General features: G+C 46.0%; 1 protein-coding gene across 1 annotated transcript in view; it reads right to left on the bottom strand.

The window, feature by feature from the left end:
- Positions 1-796: 796 nt before the first annotated feature.
- Positions 797-17,694, bottom strand: part of LOC144676541 (mitogen-activated protein kinase 15-like) — a gene marked incomplete at its 5' end in the record, with an annotated part of 30,841 nt that continues 13,943 nt past the window's right edge. Inside the window, 3 exons of the mRNA XM_078536937.1 lie at positions 797-1,879; positions 8,560-8,724; positions 8,850-8,998. Of these exons, the coding sequence (XP_078393063.1) occupies positions 1,694-1,879; positions 8,560-8,724; positions 8,850-8,998 (500 nt within the window). The remainder of the gene's footprint in view (positions 1,880-8,559; positions 8,725-8,849; positions 8,999-17,694) is intronic.

Raw genomic sequence — 17,694 nt, 5'->3', positions numbered from 1 at the left:
CACAACTGCAGCCCTGAATAATCTGCCATCAGGTTCCAGAGATTGAAACACAAACCAAGTACAAGTTTCCAGTCCCACTTCAGGGCATCAATACATAAGCTAAGGCTGTCACTTCTGCACAGTGCTGAGTCAGTTCAGCATTTCAGAGCATCAGTGCTGAAGTAGTGCGGAACTGTTGGAGCGGACACTGCTGAGAAAGTGCTGCATGTTCAGAGGGTGAGTACTGGGGGAGAGCCGTACTGTCGGAGGGTCAGCACGGAGGGAGTGCCGCACTGTCGGAGGGTGAGTACTGGGGGAGAGCCGCACTGTCGGAGGGTCAGCACGGAGGGAGTGCCGCTCTGTCGGAGGGTGAGTACTGGGGGAGAGCCGCACTGTCGGAGGGTCAGTACTGAGGGAGGGCCGCACTGTCCAAGGGTCAGCACTGAGGGAGCACCGCACTGTCTGAGGGTCAGTAATGAGGGAGTACTGCACTTTCCGAGGGTCAGCACTGAGGGAGCGCCGCACTGTTGGAGGGGCAGCACTGAGGGAGCACTGCACTGTCGGAGGGTCAGTACTGAGGGAGCGCCGCACTGTCAGAGGGTCAGTACTGAGGGAGCGCCGCACTGTCAGAGGGTCAGTACTGAGGGAGCGTCTGGTGCTCCTGGCTTCCCCTCACCCCGGTGCTGTCAGGTTACATGATGCATACATCAGCTGGACTGTCAGAATCGAGTACTCAGACCTGGTAGGTGCAGGTCTCTTTACCCCACACTGTGGGTGTTTGTGTGTAACTCAATGTCCACATTCAATCAAACAAGGATTGTGTAAATTTATCATCTCTTTTAATAAACATCTATAAAATCACACATCAGCTCTTCTGGCACATCTTCAGAAGTTCATTTTGACAAGAGATTGGTCCTCACTAACTCACTAATCAGACATTCCACAAGCACCAAATATTTACAGGAAACAAGGGAGTCATAGAGGAAACACCAAATTCTTGACCTGTGTAAGGACCTGGGATTGACAGGAGTGAAGAATCGGAGATCTGAATGCAGGTGAGAATGAAGCTGAACATCCTGAACGCTGGGATCCAGGAGAATCCCAGTAAAAGCACAGCTCCCAGTTATGCACAATTCCCACACAGTCCCCCATCCTACAGCTGGGCACACCCCTCCCTCCCCCGCAGATGGGAATCCAAGCTCCTATCCTAAAGGCACTTTCACAGGACAGCACTAAATACTGTGTGCTAGAGGAAGCCAGCCAGGGTCAGGCTGCAGGGTGCATGGGTGCCAGAGTCTTCTGCAGCTTAGAACCGAGGCTGGGGGGGCGGAGAGGGAGCAGGTCAGGGTCAGACTACAGGATGTGTATCAGAGCCTGCAGTTATAATGAGGGTTGGGGAGGGTGGGTGGAGAGAGGGAGCCAGTCAAATTGTGCAGAGAACACATTAATGGAGCAAGTCAACAGTTTCTCCGCAGGGATGATTGCATAGAATTAATAATTCACATTAAAAAATCATTTTTCACATATTCAGATACCAGTGTACAAAACATTTTGGCACTTTCCCAGGTGTCACAACTCAAACTATATAGCCACAGGTATCAGAGTGGATGATATTTGAAGGCAGTCCTATGTTCACTGTAATTCTCACCCAGGCTCTGTATGCTGGTGTACATCCTGTGCTGTTGTGTGTTTGGCGTCTCCTGTGCCATGTTAGCTAGGGTTTGTTTTGTATTTGGAGGTTCCGCAGGTTTTCCAGCCCAGTTTGACTGATGACCCCGTAGGTTTGGGAATAACTACCCCAGACAGCTTTCGGGTTCCCTGCTGCTTCCATGTTTGATGTTGTCTGGAACATCTTCTTAAAGGGCCGGCTCTCTCGGGTTTGTGACTGTGGCCTTGGGTTCTGCAAAACAAGAAAACAAGTGAAACCCTCCAAGGACAAGTCTCTTCCCAGAGAATTCCACAAAATACTGCACAGGCCAAAGGCTAAGCCCCATCAATCCACAGCAAGACAGGGGAGATACAGAAACAAAAACAGAAAATTCTGGAAATACACAGCGGGTCTGGCAGCATCTGTTGAGAGAGAAACAGAGTTAAAGTTTCAGAACAATGAGCTCCCATCATCACTGGCTCAGACCACTCGGTCCCACCAGTCCATGCTGTCCAAGCCCCACACCAGCAGTACGAGAGGGAAATCATGTTTGATAAACCTGTTGGGAAGTTTTTTTCGAGGATGTTACTTGTATCATAGATAAAGGGGAACCACTGGGTGTGGTATATTTGGATTTTCAGAAAGTTTTTAAAAAGGTCGCACACAAAAGGTTATTAAACAAAATTAGGACATGGATCATTCTCAGGATGGCAGGACGTTCCTCGTGGGGTACGGCGAGGATCAGTACTGGGGTCCCAGCCGTTCACAACCTACATCAATGGTTAGGATGTGGGGACCAAATGTAATATTTCCAAATTTGCTGACGACACAAAACTAGGTGGGAATGTGAGTTGTGAGGAGGATGTAAGGAGGCTTCAAGGGGATTTGGATAGTCTAAGGGAGTGAGCAAGAACATGGCAGATGGAATATAATGTGAATAAGTGTGAAGTTATCCACTTTGGTAGAGAAAACAGAAATGCAGAGTATTTCTTAAATGGTGAGAGATTAGGAAGTGTTGATATCCAAAGGGACCTGGGTGTCCTTGTTCATGAGTCACTAAAAGCTGGAATGCAGATGCAGCAAGTAATTAGAAAGGCAAATGTTGGTCTTCATCACAAGGAGGTTTGAGTGCAGGAGTATAAAATGTCTTACTACAATTGTATAGAGCCTTGGTGAGACCGCACCTGGGGTATTGTGTAGTTTGGTCTCCTTATCTAAGGAAGGATGTACTTGTCATAGAGGGAGTGCAACAGAGGCTCACCAGACTAATCCCTGGAATGGTGGGGTTGTTGTATGAGGAGAGATGGAGGAAACTGAGCCTGTATTCTCCAGGGTTTTGAAGAATGAGAGATGATCTCATTTACAAAATTCTTACAGGGGGTGACAGGGTGGATGTGGATAGGATGTTTCCCCTGGCTGGGGGGGGTCTAGAACCAGGGATACAGTCTCAGGATAAGGGGCAGGCCACTTAAGACTGAGATGAGGAATTTCTTCACACAGAGGGTGGTGAATCTTTGGAATTCTCTACCAGAGGGGGCTGTGGAGGCTCAGTCATTGAGCATGTTCAAAGCAGAAATTGATAGGGATACAGGGATAATAGGAAAAAATGGCTTAAGAGGTAGATGATCAGCCATGACCTGTTTGAATGGCTGAGCAGGCTGATGGCTTACTCCTGCTCCGAGGTTCCTATGCTAGTCCTATTTCTAAAATCTCTTATTCCACTCGCCTTCAATTACACATATCTAACACCAATGTTGCATCACAGTCCTGCAACCCTCTGGGGAAAAAGCTTCCTTGACCTAAGACTATTACATTCACAGAATCACAGAATTGTTACGGTGCAGGAGGCCATTTGGCCCATCGTGTCTGCACTGGCTCTCCGAATGAGCATAATGACTTTGTGCTATTAGAACACATTCAGCCCAAGCAACTTGTCCTGACCTTTACCCTCCACATGAGCAGATAGTTCTACTTGTATTTACAATATGATTTCCATCATCCCTCTAATGTGATCCTCAATGTTGAACAGGAGCATTCTGTGCCCACGCTGATGTATTATCGGGCGTGATGGTGTTGGGTTGTATTCCTGACTTCAGCATGCCTGTTCTGGATAATACGGCTGGTGGGCGGGGGCTACAAATCGGGAGCCCGCCCACATCGGAAGCTGCCAATATCCCTTCAGAAAATCTATTTTGGTAAGAAACTTGGCAATGCCAACTCTGTCAATACAATCTTCCAAGTGAGGGAATGGGGGGAAATCTGCTTTTGTCACTGCATTGACTTTCCTGTGGTCTATACACAATCCGGTCGAACCATCTGATTGAGGCACGAACACAACAGGGGAACTCCAGCTGCTTTGTTTGGATTCAATGAGGTGATTTTCCAACTTGTACTGGATCTCTGCTTTCACCTGAGCCTGTTTCTCTGGCCCTAAGCAGCGAGGATGCTAATTTATAGGAGGGGGTTCTCCTACTTCCACATCATGTATGGCTAAGAATGCAGATCCTGGATTCACCCTACAGACTCCTCTAAATTATGTGAGAAGGCTCGTTCGGTCATCTTGTTGTTCTGCATCTAAATACGAAAGCATGGTGTCCAATCTCTCTAATAGCTCAGTGTTAGCTAACTCTAGTTAGGTTCAAGAAGGCAGCTCACCACCACCTTCTCAAGGGCAACTAGGGATGGGCAATAAATGCTGGCCCAGTCAGCGAAGCCCACATCCCGTGCATGAATAAAAAAACCGGATAGTAAGAGCTTCAATTTGAGAGTTACTAGGCCTGCCTCTGCCTCATCCTCACTAACTCCTTCGTCCTCCACTGTCCTCACTACCGGACACACCTATACTGGCTCATCCTCCTCCCGGCGGTGATATTGCTTCAACATATTGATGTGACACAGACGATTCTTTTCCCTGCGACCTGGGGTGCCATGTCTAGTCTTCCTTAAAGTTCGCAATTAAATAAAAGTTGCTTTTATTTAATTGGAAGGATGTGATTGCACTGGAAGGGATGCAGAGGAGATTCACCAGGATGTTGCCTGGGATGAAACATTTAAGTTATGAAGAGAGGTTGGATAGACTTGGGTTGTTTTTGTTGGAGCAGAGAAGACTGAGGGGTGACCTGATCGAGGTGTACAAGATTATGAGGGGCATGGACAGGGTGGATAGGGAGCAGCTGTTCCCCTTAGTTGAAGGGTCAGTCACAAGGGGACACAAGTTCAAGGTGAGGGTCAGGAGGTTTAGGGGGGATGTGAGGAAAAACTTTTTTACCCAGAGGGTGGTGACGGTCTGGAAGTCGCTGCCTGGGAGGGTGGTGGAGGCGGGTTGCCTCACATCCTTTAAGAAGTACCTGGATGAGCACTTGGCACGTCATAACATTCAAGGCTATGGGCCAAGTGCTGGTAAATGGGATTAGGTAGCTGGGTCAGGTGTTTCTCACGTGTCAGTGCAGGCTCGATGGGCCGAAGGGCCTCTTCTGCACTGTGATTCTGTGATATGGACAAAAGAGCTGAACTCCCGAGGTGAGGTGAGAGTGACTGCCCTTGACATCAAGGCCGCATTTGACCGAGTGTGGCATCAAGGAGCCCCATCAATAATGGAGTCAATGGGAATCAGGGAAAACTCTCTGCTGGTTGCAGTCACCCAGGTTCCTTCAACAGCACCTTCCAAACCCATGACCACTACCATCTGGAAGGACAAGGGCAGCAGACAGATGGGAACACCACCACCTGGAAGTTCCCCTCCAAGTCACTCACCATCCTTACTTGGAAATATATCGCCGTTCCTTCACTGTCACTGGGTCAAAATCCTGGAACTCCCTTCCTAACAGCACTGTGGGTGTACCTACACCACATGGACTGCAGCGGTTCAAGAAGGCAGCTCACCACCACCTTCTCAAGGGCAACCAGGGATGGGCAATAAATGCTGGCCCAGCCAGCCAAGCCCACATCCCATGGATGCCCTGTAGCTGAGATGATTGACCCCCAACAACCACAACCATCTTCCTTTGTGCTAGGTATGACTCCAACCAGCAGAGAGTTTTCCCCCTGATTCCCAATGACTCCAGTTTTGCTAGGGCTCCTTGATGCCACACTCGGTCAAATACTCCCCAGATGTCAAGGGCAGTCACTCTCACCACATCCTCTTCCTGCACTGGGTGGCATTTCCAGCATGGGTGCCAGCTACACTGACCTGCTCTGTGACAGCCTCCCAGGCTGGAGAGGTGAGGCTGCAGCCATCCCTGGGATACAGGACTTGCCTGTGTGCCCACACTCCTCTGATCAAGGCCTGGTGGGTGAAGCGAGGTGCTGCCTTCTTCTTGAGGCTCTCAGCTTCTCTCTTCTGGCTGCCAGACATCTCTGCACGTGTCCGGAAGATGGGTGGGGTGGGGACTGGCCTTTAAATATGGCGGCCGGAGTTTGGGCCCCGCCAGCTGACGGTGGGCCGACGAATCAGCTCCCCACCCGCCCGGTGACTCAGCTCAATACTCACCTGTGCATAAATAATGACCCTCGAAGCGCAGAATCAGGGGTGAGTTCCCGCCATTGCGAACAGCGGGATGAGCACTGCCGAAACTACCTGTCACTGTCTCATCAATGGAAAATTCCACCCAAAGTCATTGTTTAGTTTTGCTGCCATTTCCCTATTCTCCATTATGAATTCTCCTGTCTCTGCCTGTAAGATGCCCACATTTGTCCTCACTAATCTTTTCCTTTTCACATACCTAAAGAATCTGTTACAGTCTGCCTTTATGTTACTCACTAGCTTCTATTCATATTCTCCTTTCCCTTCCTTTATCAGTTTCTTGGTCTTCCTTTGCTGATTCTAAATTGCTCCCAACCCTTGGGTTTATCATTTTCTTTGACAACCTTATAATCTACTCCCTTTGATATAATGCAAGCTGTAACTTGTTTTGTGAACATATGAAGTAATGTACCAGCCTGCTCCAGGAAAGCCCTCTCTCAAGCCCAAGATTTCAGTCCATGACCAGAACCTGTCAGCAGTGGCTAAGTTCACTTATTTCAGTAGCACACCCTCTCCAGCTGTCTGTATTGATGATGAGACACATACAAGGATTGCCAAAGCAAGTGTAGCCTTCGGCAGATTTTGAACATCAGTCTGGGAATGAAGAGGAATAAGTCAGCCAGCCAAAAAGGAAAGTCTATAGAGTGATAATCCTGCCCACTCTGCTCCACGTATGCAGGGCTTAGACTGTGTACCAGCGGCAGGCCAAAAAGGTCAATCACTTTCAGCTGAGCTGCCTTCAAAAGCTTCTGATGATCTGATGACAGGACAAAATAGTAGACACTGAGGTGCTCAACTGAGCCAGCATGTTAAGCATCCACACCATATTGAAACAGTCACAACTGAGTTGGGCTGGTCATGTAGCCAGAATGCCTGACGCTAACCAAAGCAAATCTTCTCTGGAGAGCTTGAGCCTGGGGTGTGCTCTCATGGCAGTCAAAGGAAACACTACAAGGACGCTCTGAAGGCTTCACTTAGGAGTTTTGATATTGACTTCGAGTCCTGGGAGAAGCTCGTCCAGGATCACTGCACATGGCGCAACCAAATAGAAACAGCGCGGTTTCCTTCAAAAGCAAGTGCATATCAGAGACAGAGAGAAAACACAAGGAGAGGAAATCCCAAGCCAGCAACTCACCAAAACTTAGTCGTCTGAAGTATCCTGTCTTATTTGCAGCAGAACCTTCCAGGCACAGATTGGCCTTAGCAGTCACCTACATACTGCCAGAACCCTACCCCAACACTCCAGATGATGAACATGGTCACCTTTGCCTCAAAGGACAAAAAACAAATTTATATGGCTGGTCCAATTTAGTTTCTGGTCAATTGTAACCCTGAAAATGTTGATGGTTGCATTTCAGTAATGGTAATGCTGTCAAATACCAAGGGGTGATGGTTGGATTCTCTCTTGTTGGAGATGGTCATTGCCTGACACTTGTGTGGTGCGAATGTTTCTTGCCACTTGTCAGCCCAAGTCTGAATATTGTCCAGGTCTTGCTGCATTTGGACATGGACTGCTTCAGTATCTGAGGAGTCACGAATATAACTGAACACTGGCCAGGCTGGATAAGGATGACAGATTTCCTTCCCTAAAGGGGCTTGACCAGTAAACCAGATGTGTTTTTACAACAATCGATGATAGTTTCTTGGTCACCATTACTGAGACTAGCTTTATAATCCAGGTTTTTATTAATTGAATGTAAATTCCACTAGCTACCGTGGTGGGATTTGAACTCATGCCCTCAGTGCACTGGCCTGGGTCTCTGGATTATTAGCCTAGTGACATTACCACTATGCCACCATCTCCCCATATTGTTTATGAGGTATTAGAGTGAAGGTACAATAGGATGTCCTATGATGAGAGACTGAGTAAACTGGGTCTATAATCTTTGGAGTTATTGAAACATTCAAGATTCTGAAGGGAAAATGCTGGAAGAACTCAGCAGGTCTGACAGCCTCTGTGGAGAGAAAGACAGAGTTAACGTTTCGAGTCCATATGACTCTTCTTCAGAACTCATATGAACTCGAAACGTTAACTCTGTCTTTCTCTCCACAGAGGCTGTCAGACCTGCTGAGTTCTTCCAGCATTTTTTGTTTTTGTTTCAGATTTCCAGCATCCGCAGTATTTTGCCTTTAAGATTCTGAAGGGGCTTGACAGGGTGGATACTGAGGTTGTTCTGCTGGCTGGGGAATCTAGAACAAGGAGCACAGTCTCAGGATAAGGGCCGGTCATTTCGGACTGAGATGAGGAATAATTACTTCACTTAAAGGGTTGTGAATCTTTGGAATTCTCTACCCTAGAGGGTTGTGGATGCTACTGGGCTACGGGGAAGGGCAGTGAGATTAGCTTGGGATCGATCCACAATTGCCCTCTATCCTTCAATCTCCAGCCCTCCTGTCCTGTGATACTCACCAACGGAGCACAGGATACAGTCATTCCCATTCCTCGATGCCCAGTTTCCTTTCTGGTCAGGATGTTGTTGGCGGATGTCCGGTGGTGGTAGGAAATGGGGCGGATCCTGCTGACAGGAGATGACTTGATACTATGTGGCTCTGGGTTTGGGGGTCCCTGTGAACCCTGGCAAGACAGAAGCAGAATACAGTGTAAGTGGTGTCAACACCAACTCTGTTAAATATACAGAGAACAGAAAGTGCATGGATGGGGAGTGGGGAGATGGGGGAAGCAGAGCAACAGTTACTCACGGCAATGATGTGCTGAGCCTCAACACTCTGTTGCTGTGTGCTGCAGAAATCCTGTGTATCTTGAGCTTCGTTTACTCTGTTTACTGGGAAACCACGATTCTGATGGAACGCAGTGGGAATGTAGATCTGCCTTTTCCTGATCACATCATCTGCAGAGAGTGAGATATAGCGAGTGAGAGCACGAGGCAGAGTGAGTGCGGGTGGGGCTTCTTGGCTTGCGAGAGGCTAACGAACACTGGCCAGTGTCAGTTGTTCATGACGCCACATACCAAGAAGGAATAAAAAAAGCTTTTGGTCATCTGCCTTATTTACTTCTTACATCGCTCAGTTCAGTTCCAAAATGTTGGAACTGAGCCATGTAAGAAGTAAAGCACCTCGACCCTGGGTCTCTGGGCTTCTGACCATGTCAAAGTTGCTATATATTCTTATTGTTTGAACTCTGAACCACAGCATCCGTTTCCACTACTGTAACAGTATCTTTAATCAACAGAAGTGGGAACTTAATATTCCTAACCCTTCCTGAATATATTGTGGTCAGGAATATTAACTTCCCACTTCTTTTATTCGTTCACGGGATGTGGGTGTCGCTGGCTGGGCCAGCTTTAATTGCCCGTCCCTAATTACCCTTGTACAGAGGGCAGTTAAGAGTCAACCACATTGCTGTGGGTCTGGAGTCACATGTAGGCCGGGCCAGACCAGATAAGGACAGCAGATTTCCTTCCCTAAAGGGCATTAGTGACCCAGATGGGTTTTTGTGACAATCAGCATGGTCATCACCAGGCTTTTATTGAATTCAAATTCCACCATCTGCCGTGGTTGGATTGGAACCCAGGTCCCCAGCGAATTACCCTGGGTCTCTGGAATACTAGCTCAGTGACAATACCACTATGCTGGAGCCAAGCTGTTCCAGTACAGCTACAACACTGGCATCTACCCAGTTAGGTGGAAAATTGCCAGGGTATGTCCTGTACGCAAAAAGGACAAATCCAACCTGGCCAATTACCGCCCCATCAGTCTACTCTCCATCATCAGTAAAGTAATGGAAGGGGTCATCAACAGTGCTATCAAGCGATACTTGCTTAGCAATAACCTGCTCACCGAAGCTCAGTTTGGGTTCTGCCAGGGCCACTCAGCTCCTGACCTCATTACAGCCTTGGTTCAAGTATGGACAAAAGAGCTGAACACCCGAGGCAAGGTGAGGGTGACTGCCCTTGACATCAAGGCCGCACTTGACCGAGTGTGGCATCAAGGAGCCCTAACAAAACTGGAGCTAATGGGAATCAGGGGGAAAGCTCTCCACTGGTTGGAGTCATACCTAGCACAAAGGAAGATGGTTGTAGTTTTTGGAGGTCAATCATTTCAGCTCCAGGATATCACTGCAGGAGTTCTTCAGGGTAATGTCCTAGGCCCAACCATCTTCAGCTGCTTCAGCACTGACCTTCCTTCCATCATAAGGTCAGAAGTGGGGATGTTCTCTGATGATTGCACAATGTTCAGCACCATTCACGACTCCTCAGGTACTGAAGCAGTCCATGTCCAAATGCAGCAAGACCTGGACAATATCTAGGCTTGGGCTGACAAGTGGCAAGTAACATTCGTGCCACACAAGTGCCAGGCAATGACCATCTCCAACAAGAGAGAATCTAACCATCGCCCCATGACATTCAATGGCATTACCATCACTGAATCCCCCACTATCAACATCCTGGGGGTTACTATTGACCAGAAACTGAACTGGGCTAGCCATATAAATACTGTGGCTACAAGAGCAGGTCAGAGGCTAGGAATCGTGCGACAGGTAATTCACTTCCTGACTCCCCACAGCCTGTCCATCATCTACAAGGCACAAGTCAGGAGTGTGATGGAATACTCCCCACTTGCCTGGATGAGTGCAGCTCCCACAACACTCAGGAAGCTTGACACCATCCAGGACAAAGCAGCCCACTTCATTGGCACCCCATCCACATACATTCACTCTCTCCACCACCGACGCACAGTAGCAGCAGTGTGCACCATCTACAAGATGCACTGCAGGAATTTACCAAGAAAAAAATTAAGAAACGGCTGAATGCACTGGATACTGTAAAAGCTTTGGGCCCTGACAACGTTCTGGCCATTGTACTGAAGACTTGTGCACCAGAACTTGCCGCGCCCCCTAGCCAAGCTGCTCCAAGTACAGCTACAACATTAGCATCTACCTCACAATGTAGAAAATTGTCCAGGTATGTCCTAGCTAAAAAAAGATGGCTAAATCAAACACAGGCAATTACAACCCCATTCGTCTACTCTTGATCATCAGCAAAGAGATGGAAGGTGTCATCGATAGTAGTATCAAGCGGCACATACTGACACTTAGTCTGGGTTCTGCCAAGGCCATTCTGCTCCTGACCACATTATAGTCTCGGTCCAAACAGGGACAAGCGAGCTGAACTCAAGAGGTGTGGCAAGGATAACTACCCTTGACACCCTTTATTATAGACTCTAGCATTTTCCCTATTACTGATGCCAGGCTAACAGGTCTGCAGTTCCTCGTTTTCTCTCTCCCTCCTTTCTTAAATACTGGGGTTACATTTGCCACCTTCCAGTCTGCAGGAACCATTCCAGAATCTCTTGGATTTTGGAAGATGATCACCAACGCATCCACTATCTCTGCAGCCACCTCTTTCAAAACCCTGGGATGTAGAACATCAGGTCCAGGGGATTTATTTACTCTCAGTCCCATACACTAGTCCCTTGATCCTCCATTATTTTTGGTAGGTTTTTAGTATTTTCCTGTGAATACAGAGACAAAGTATTTGTTTAGTTTCTCTGCCATTTCCTTATTTCCCATTGTAAATTCTCTTGACTTCACTTGTAATGGATCCACATTTGTTTTTCCTGATCTTTCCCTTTTACTTACCTATTGAAACTTATACAGTCCATTTTTATGCTTCTCGCTAGTTTACTCTCATTCTATTTTCCATTTCATAATCTTTTTCTTGGACATCCTATGCAGAATTCTAAAATGCTCCCAATTCTCAGGCTTACCATTTTTTGGTAACTTTATATGCTTTCTTCCGTTAGCCACGATTGGAACACTTTCCTTGCTGGGTTTTTGTGCATTAAAGAAATATATTTTTGAAAAAAGAGACATGTTGAAGCTTTTCGTCTTGCACTCATTAGGACACACCACAAGAATACCAATTTCAGAGGAAAACAACAATTTATACTGTATGTGAAGAGACGCGTTGGGATTCTTACAGTTACACAGGCTATAAGATGGTTTTATCAGCACCTTGTAAACAAGGCCTGAGCCATTTGCTCACCATGCAAGCTTGATGCTGAAATAGGGGCATCAAAGACAACCTATGGGATAATGGCTATCCTCATCAGACCATTTCATGCTATATAGCATGCAAACTCATGAACGAGCATAAGGCTGCCACCCTTGCCCTGAAAAGTGCCCAGTCTACCTTGGATTATCCTGGAAGTGCAAGGTCTCTCAAAATATTTGAGTAACACATGAAGCTAGCTGTATCACGCTGCTACTATGCAGTAGCAACACCAGTGGTATTCGCTACTAACAGGATGTTGCCGTCGAGCCAAAAGGTTCTGCCTATCACACAAATGAGCAATGTGGTATATGAATTTCAGTGCCAGTATGACGCTAGGTATGTAGGTAATACGTCTCAAAGACTGGCAGATCGTATCAACAGCATGCCCCAGCCACTGTTCGTAACGGGCAAGGTACAGACCATACCCAACCAGCCCGTGCTTACAAAACTCAAAAACACAGTGTCCAACATTAGATGTGATTCCGTGATTGGACAACATTTGCTAAATAACCCTCAGTGTGCTAAGAATTACGCTGACAGCCAATTTAAGATTATCAGCTGGGCTTGCAGTGTGTCACATCTGTGTGCACTGGAAGCTAGATATATTAATACACAGAGCTCCATTCTTTACAAACAGAAAGAACAAATATATATATATAGCGCCTGTTTCAGCTCAATGAAATAAGTGACAGCCATTCACTGACTTATTCTTCAGGGTACTGCCTTGACCAATCAGGGTGAAGCTGCCTGGTTTAAATTTCAAATAATGCTTGGCAGTTAAATGTCAGTCACCATCAATTGGTACATTCTCCATGGTGATGCCTTTACCAATCAGAGTCTACTTGCCAACTAATCAGTACTCTCTTCTCATACAGTATAAATTGTTGTCTTCCCCTTATATTGGCATTCTTGTGAAGTGTCCTGATGAGTGCAAGATGAAAAGCTTTGACATGTCTCTTTTTTCAGTAATACTCAAGTTCTGTACTACTAAACTACTATTTGAATGTATTTTTGTTGTAATCTATGTATTAGTTCTGTAAATGCTAGCCATTGCCTGTCTACTGTCATACCTTTTAAAATAGCTTCCCAATCCACCATGGCCAATTTGCCCCTTTCATTGTTTCCTTTGTTTAGAATTAAAACCCTAGTCTCTGAATGAACAACATCATTTTCAAACTTAATGTAAAATTCAATCATATTATGGGCACTTTTTCCTAAAGGCTCCTTTACAACAAGATTATTAATTAGCCCATTTTCATTGTACAATACTAGATTTAAAAGCCATGTACAAAGGAATGTTCTGCTCTTGGCAATTTTCCTGAAGTTGGTGTGCTGTGAAGGTCATGTTAGTCATTCCTCTGGTGGGTTGGAAGTCACACTGGGACTCTGGAAGGAACTTCACTATAATTGGCGAAAGGTGATTATGTAACTAGCTAGGACTTTGCCAACAGTTGAGAGCAATACTATGGCCCTGGACTTGCTACTGTTTGATTTATCTTCTTTCTTGATTTTGCGATCATCATGGCGCCTCTAAAGTCACTTGGATTTTCTTTACAGAAGCTTCATAACGAGGGCATGAATCAGAGAGATCGGGGTATCTCCTCCGTGTTTCAGTACTTCCTCGTGGATATTGTTTGGACATTATCCACGAGGTCCTGGCTGGGGCCTCAGCTATTTACAATCTATATTAAAGCCTTATACAGAGAGATTGAGAGTAATGTATCATCAGCCACCTTAGATACAAAGTTATGTGGGAACACAAGCTGTGGGGAAGACACAGGGAGGTTGCCAAGAGATATAGGCAGAGTTGTTTGGTAGTACATAAGAACATAAGAAACAGGAACAGGAGTAGACCATTCGGCCCCTCGTCCTGCTCCTCAATTCAATAAGATCATGGCTTAACTTCTTGTGTTTCGATTTCCACATTCCCATCTAACCGCGATAACCTTTGATTCCCTTGCCTAACAAGGATCTTTCTACCTCTGCCTTAAAAATATTCAATGGCCCCACCTCCACAACCTTCTGAGGCAGAGAGTTCCAAAGTCACACAACCCTCAGAGAAAAAATTCTCCTAATCTCTGTCCTAAATGGGAGGCCCCTAATTTTAAAACAGTGCCCCCTAGTTCTGGACTCACCCACAAGAGGAAACATCCTTTCCATGTCCACCTTGTCAAGACCGTTCAGGATCTTGTATATTTCAATCAAATCACCCCTCACCCTTCTAAACTCCAGTGGAAACAAGCCCAGTCTGTCCAACCTTTCCTCATAAGACAACCCACTCATTCCAGGTGTCAATCTAGTAAACCTCCTTTGAACCATCTCTAACGTATTTACATCTTTCCTTAAATAAGGAGACCAAAACTGCACACACTATTCGAGCTGTGGTCTCACCAATTCCCTGTATAACTGAAGCATAACATCCTTTTATGTTTATCCCTCTCGTAATAAAGGATAGCATTCCATTAGCCTTCTTAATTACTTGCTGTACCTGCATACTAACTTTGTGACTCATATACTAGAACACCTAGATCCCTCTACTCCTCAGAATTCTGCAGCTGTTCTCCATTTAAGTAAGACTCTGCTTTTTTGTTCTTCCTGCCAAAGTGAACAACTTCATATTTCCCCACATTAAACCTCATTTGCCAGATCTTTGCCCACTCACTCAACCTATCTATATCCATCTGCAACCTCATGTCCTCGTCATAACATACTTTCCTACCTATCTTTGTGTCATCTGCAAATGTAGCTACTATGTCTTCACTCTCCTTATCTAAGTCATTGATGTAAATCGTAAAAAGTTGAGGCCCCAGCACAGACCCCTGTGAGACTCCACTCGTCACATCCTGCCAATCAGAAAAAGACCTGTTTATGCATATTCTCTGCTTTCTGCCAGCCAGCCAATCTTTTATCCATGGTAATATGTTACCCCCTACACCATGCGCTTTTATTTTCCATACAGAACTTGAGTATCGCTGAAAAGAGACATGTTGAAGCTTTTTGTCTTGCACTTATCAGAAAACTAATGTAAAGGGAACCAGAATTTATACTTCACGAGGAGAGTTTCAACTGGTTGGCAAATGGACTCTGATTGGTAAAGACGTTGCCATGGAGAATGCACCATTCACTGCTGGTTGACAGTTAACTATCAAGCTTTGTTTAAATTCAAACCAGGCAGGTTGACTTTGATTGGTCAAGGCATTGCCCTGGGGAATGAAGCCAGAGAATAGCTGTTGCCTATTTTGTTCAGTTGAAACAGGCGCAATGAGTGTACATATTCTTTCTGTCTGCAAAGAACAGAGCTGTGTGTGTGAATACAGCTTCTAGCATATGTAAGGTGCAAGCATGGGCTGGTTGGGTACGGTCTGTACCTTGCCTGTTGCTAACAGCTGGAGGGGCCTGCTGTTTGGTACGATGCGCCAGTCTTTGGGATGTACGGCCTACATACCCAGCATCACACTGGCACTGAAATTCATTGCCCAAATACCCATTTGTGCGATAGGACATCTTTTTGGCTTAACAGCAGCATCCTGTTAGTGACGAATACCACTCATGTTGCTACTGCATAGTAGCAGTGTGAAACAGCTAGCTTCACCTGCTGCTCGAATTTCTGAGATACCTTACCCTTCCAGGGTAATCTGAGGTAGACTGAGCACTTTTCAGGGCCAAAAGTGATGGCCTTAGGCCCATTCATGAGTTTGTGTGATACACTGTGATTATCCTGCAGGATAGCTTTGATGTGCCCTAGTTCAGCATCAAATTTGCACGGTGAGCAAATGGCTTGGCCCCTATATGAGAGGTTGCCAATAAGGCCAACATTATAGCATGTGGAGCTACAGGAATGCCAACACATACATTGATCAGTGAAGGTAGGCTTGAGGTAGACAGTTGTAGAGAACCCCCTGGCAGATTTCTCAATTAGCACACTGTTTTTATTGTTCATTCATGCGATGTGGGAGTCGTTGGCTAGGCCAGCCCTAATTGCCCTTGTTCAGAGGGCATTTAAGAGTCAACAGCATTTCTGTGGCTGTGGGTCTGGAGTCACATGTAGGCCAGACCAGCAGATTTCCTTCCCTATGAGTGAACCAGATGTGTTTTGATGACAATCGTTTCGTGGTCATCATCAGACTTTTAAATCCAGATTTATATCAAATTCGAATTTCAACATCTGCTATGGTGGGATTCGAACTCGAGTCCCCAGGGCATTACCCTGGGTGTCTGGAATACTAGCCCAATGACAATACCACTAATCCACTCCCACCCTAAGGGAAGGGAGCTCATTTGACTGCTCCATTTCAAAGGTGAAATTGAGTGCGGGATGGAGCCCATTTAGGTGTGTAAGGAAATATTTACATGGCGATTCTAGATTTAAATGTAGCAAATGTATCATCTACATATCGGAAATGTGCAAGTGGTAGGAGGTTAGGCATCATTCCATTGAAGGCATGTTTCTCATGAAACCCAACAAAGATGTTTGCAAGAGCTGGGTTTAGAGGGGGTCCCATGGGCCTAGAGGGTTTCCCATGGCAATGCCATTTGGGCATACATGGCGTCATTAAAACAGAACTCAACTGCTCAAGTTGCTGAGTTCATAAATTCAATGAATTCTGATTTGCATAATGGCAGCAGGTCTTGGTTGCCATGATATAGTGCTGCAGTGCAAATGTCTATGACTTCCTTAAGTGCAGCATTGGTGAATAGGCTAGCAAAATCAAATGAGCACATGGTCGTGGCATTGCTATCGATATTGCAAGTCCTGTATGGTCTTTGCAAATGTGAAGGAATCCTTTACCGTGTATGCGGGAAACTTGGTCAAAACTGGTTGTAGCAATTCACCCAACCCTTTGACCAATTCGTGTTGTGCAGAACCGGTCATCGATAAGATAGGGTGTAAATGGACATCACTTTTATATGTCTTGGGCAATTCATACATACGCAGATGCAGCAAGCCCTGAGGACAAATCCTACCATATATACCACCTGGTAGCTGATTGCTCTTACACAAGTCCGACAAGCACTTTTTTTCAGTTTGCTTTCGACCAAGGCTGTCCAGTCGTGCTGAGCGGCAGGTCCAATGAATACAAATTTGGGGCCATCATTAAGAAAAGCATGCATTTTGTTGATATAGTTGCGCTTGTTAAGGATGTCTATTCCAGTCCCTTTGACAGGATTACAGATATGTATGTCTGGGTTGACCCCGAGGCCTCACAATGCTACCAGATATTTGCATGGCATCTGAAAATTGGCCCCCAACTCATTTGGAGTCCCACAACATGCATGCACTAGATCAGTTAGGCATGCTTTCAAGGATTCAGCATCTTCAGTGGATGCTGGTTTGTGGTGGGATAGCTGGGAGTAGAGGAGTTTGAACTCAGCTAATACCTCTTTCCATTTGATCTGGGACAAAGACACACCAAAATTGAAACCATGTGCAAGAACAAACTCTTCACTTTCAGAGAGTACATGGCCAGGGAGATTTACGACATGTTTGGTGGTGTTGTTAACTGTGCTGCCACTGCCAACCAATCAGCACT

Source organism: Cetorhinus maximus, unplaced genomic scaffold (genome assembly GCF_964194155.1).
Source record: "Cetorhinus maximus unplaced genomic scaffold, sCetMax3.hap1.1 HAP1_SCAFFOLD_1681, whole genome shotgun sequence".
In the NCBI taxonomy this organism is placed as follows: Eukaryota; Metazoa; Chordata; class Chondrichthyes; order Lamniformes; family Cetorhinidae; genus Cetorhinus; species Cetorhinus maximus.
The sequence above is the reverse complement of the archived record's forward strand: the minus strand, read 5'-3'. Positions and strand labels throughout refer to the sequence as shown.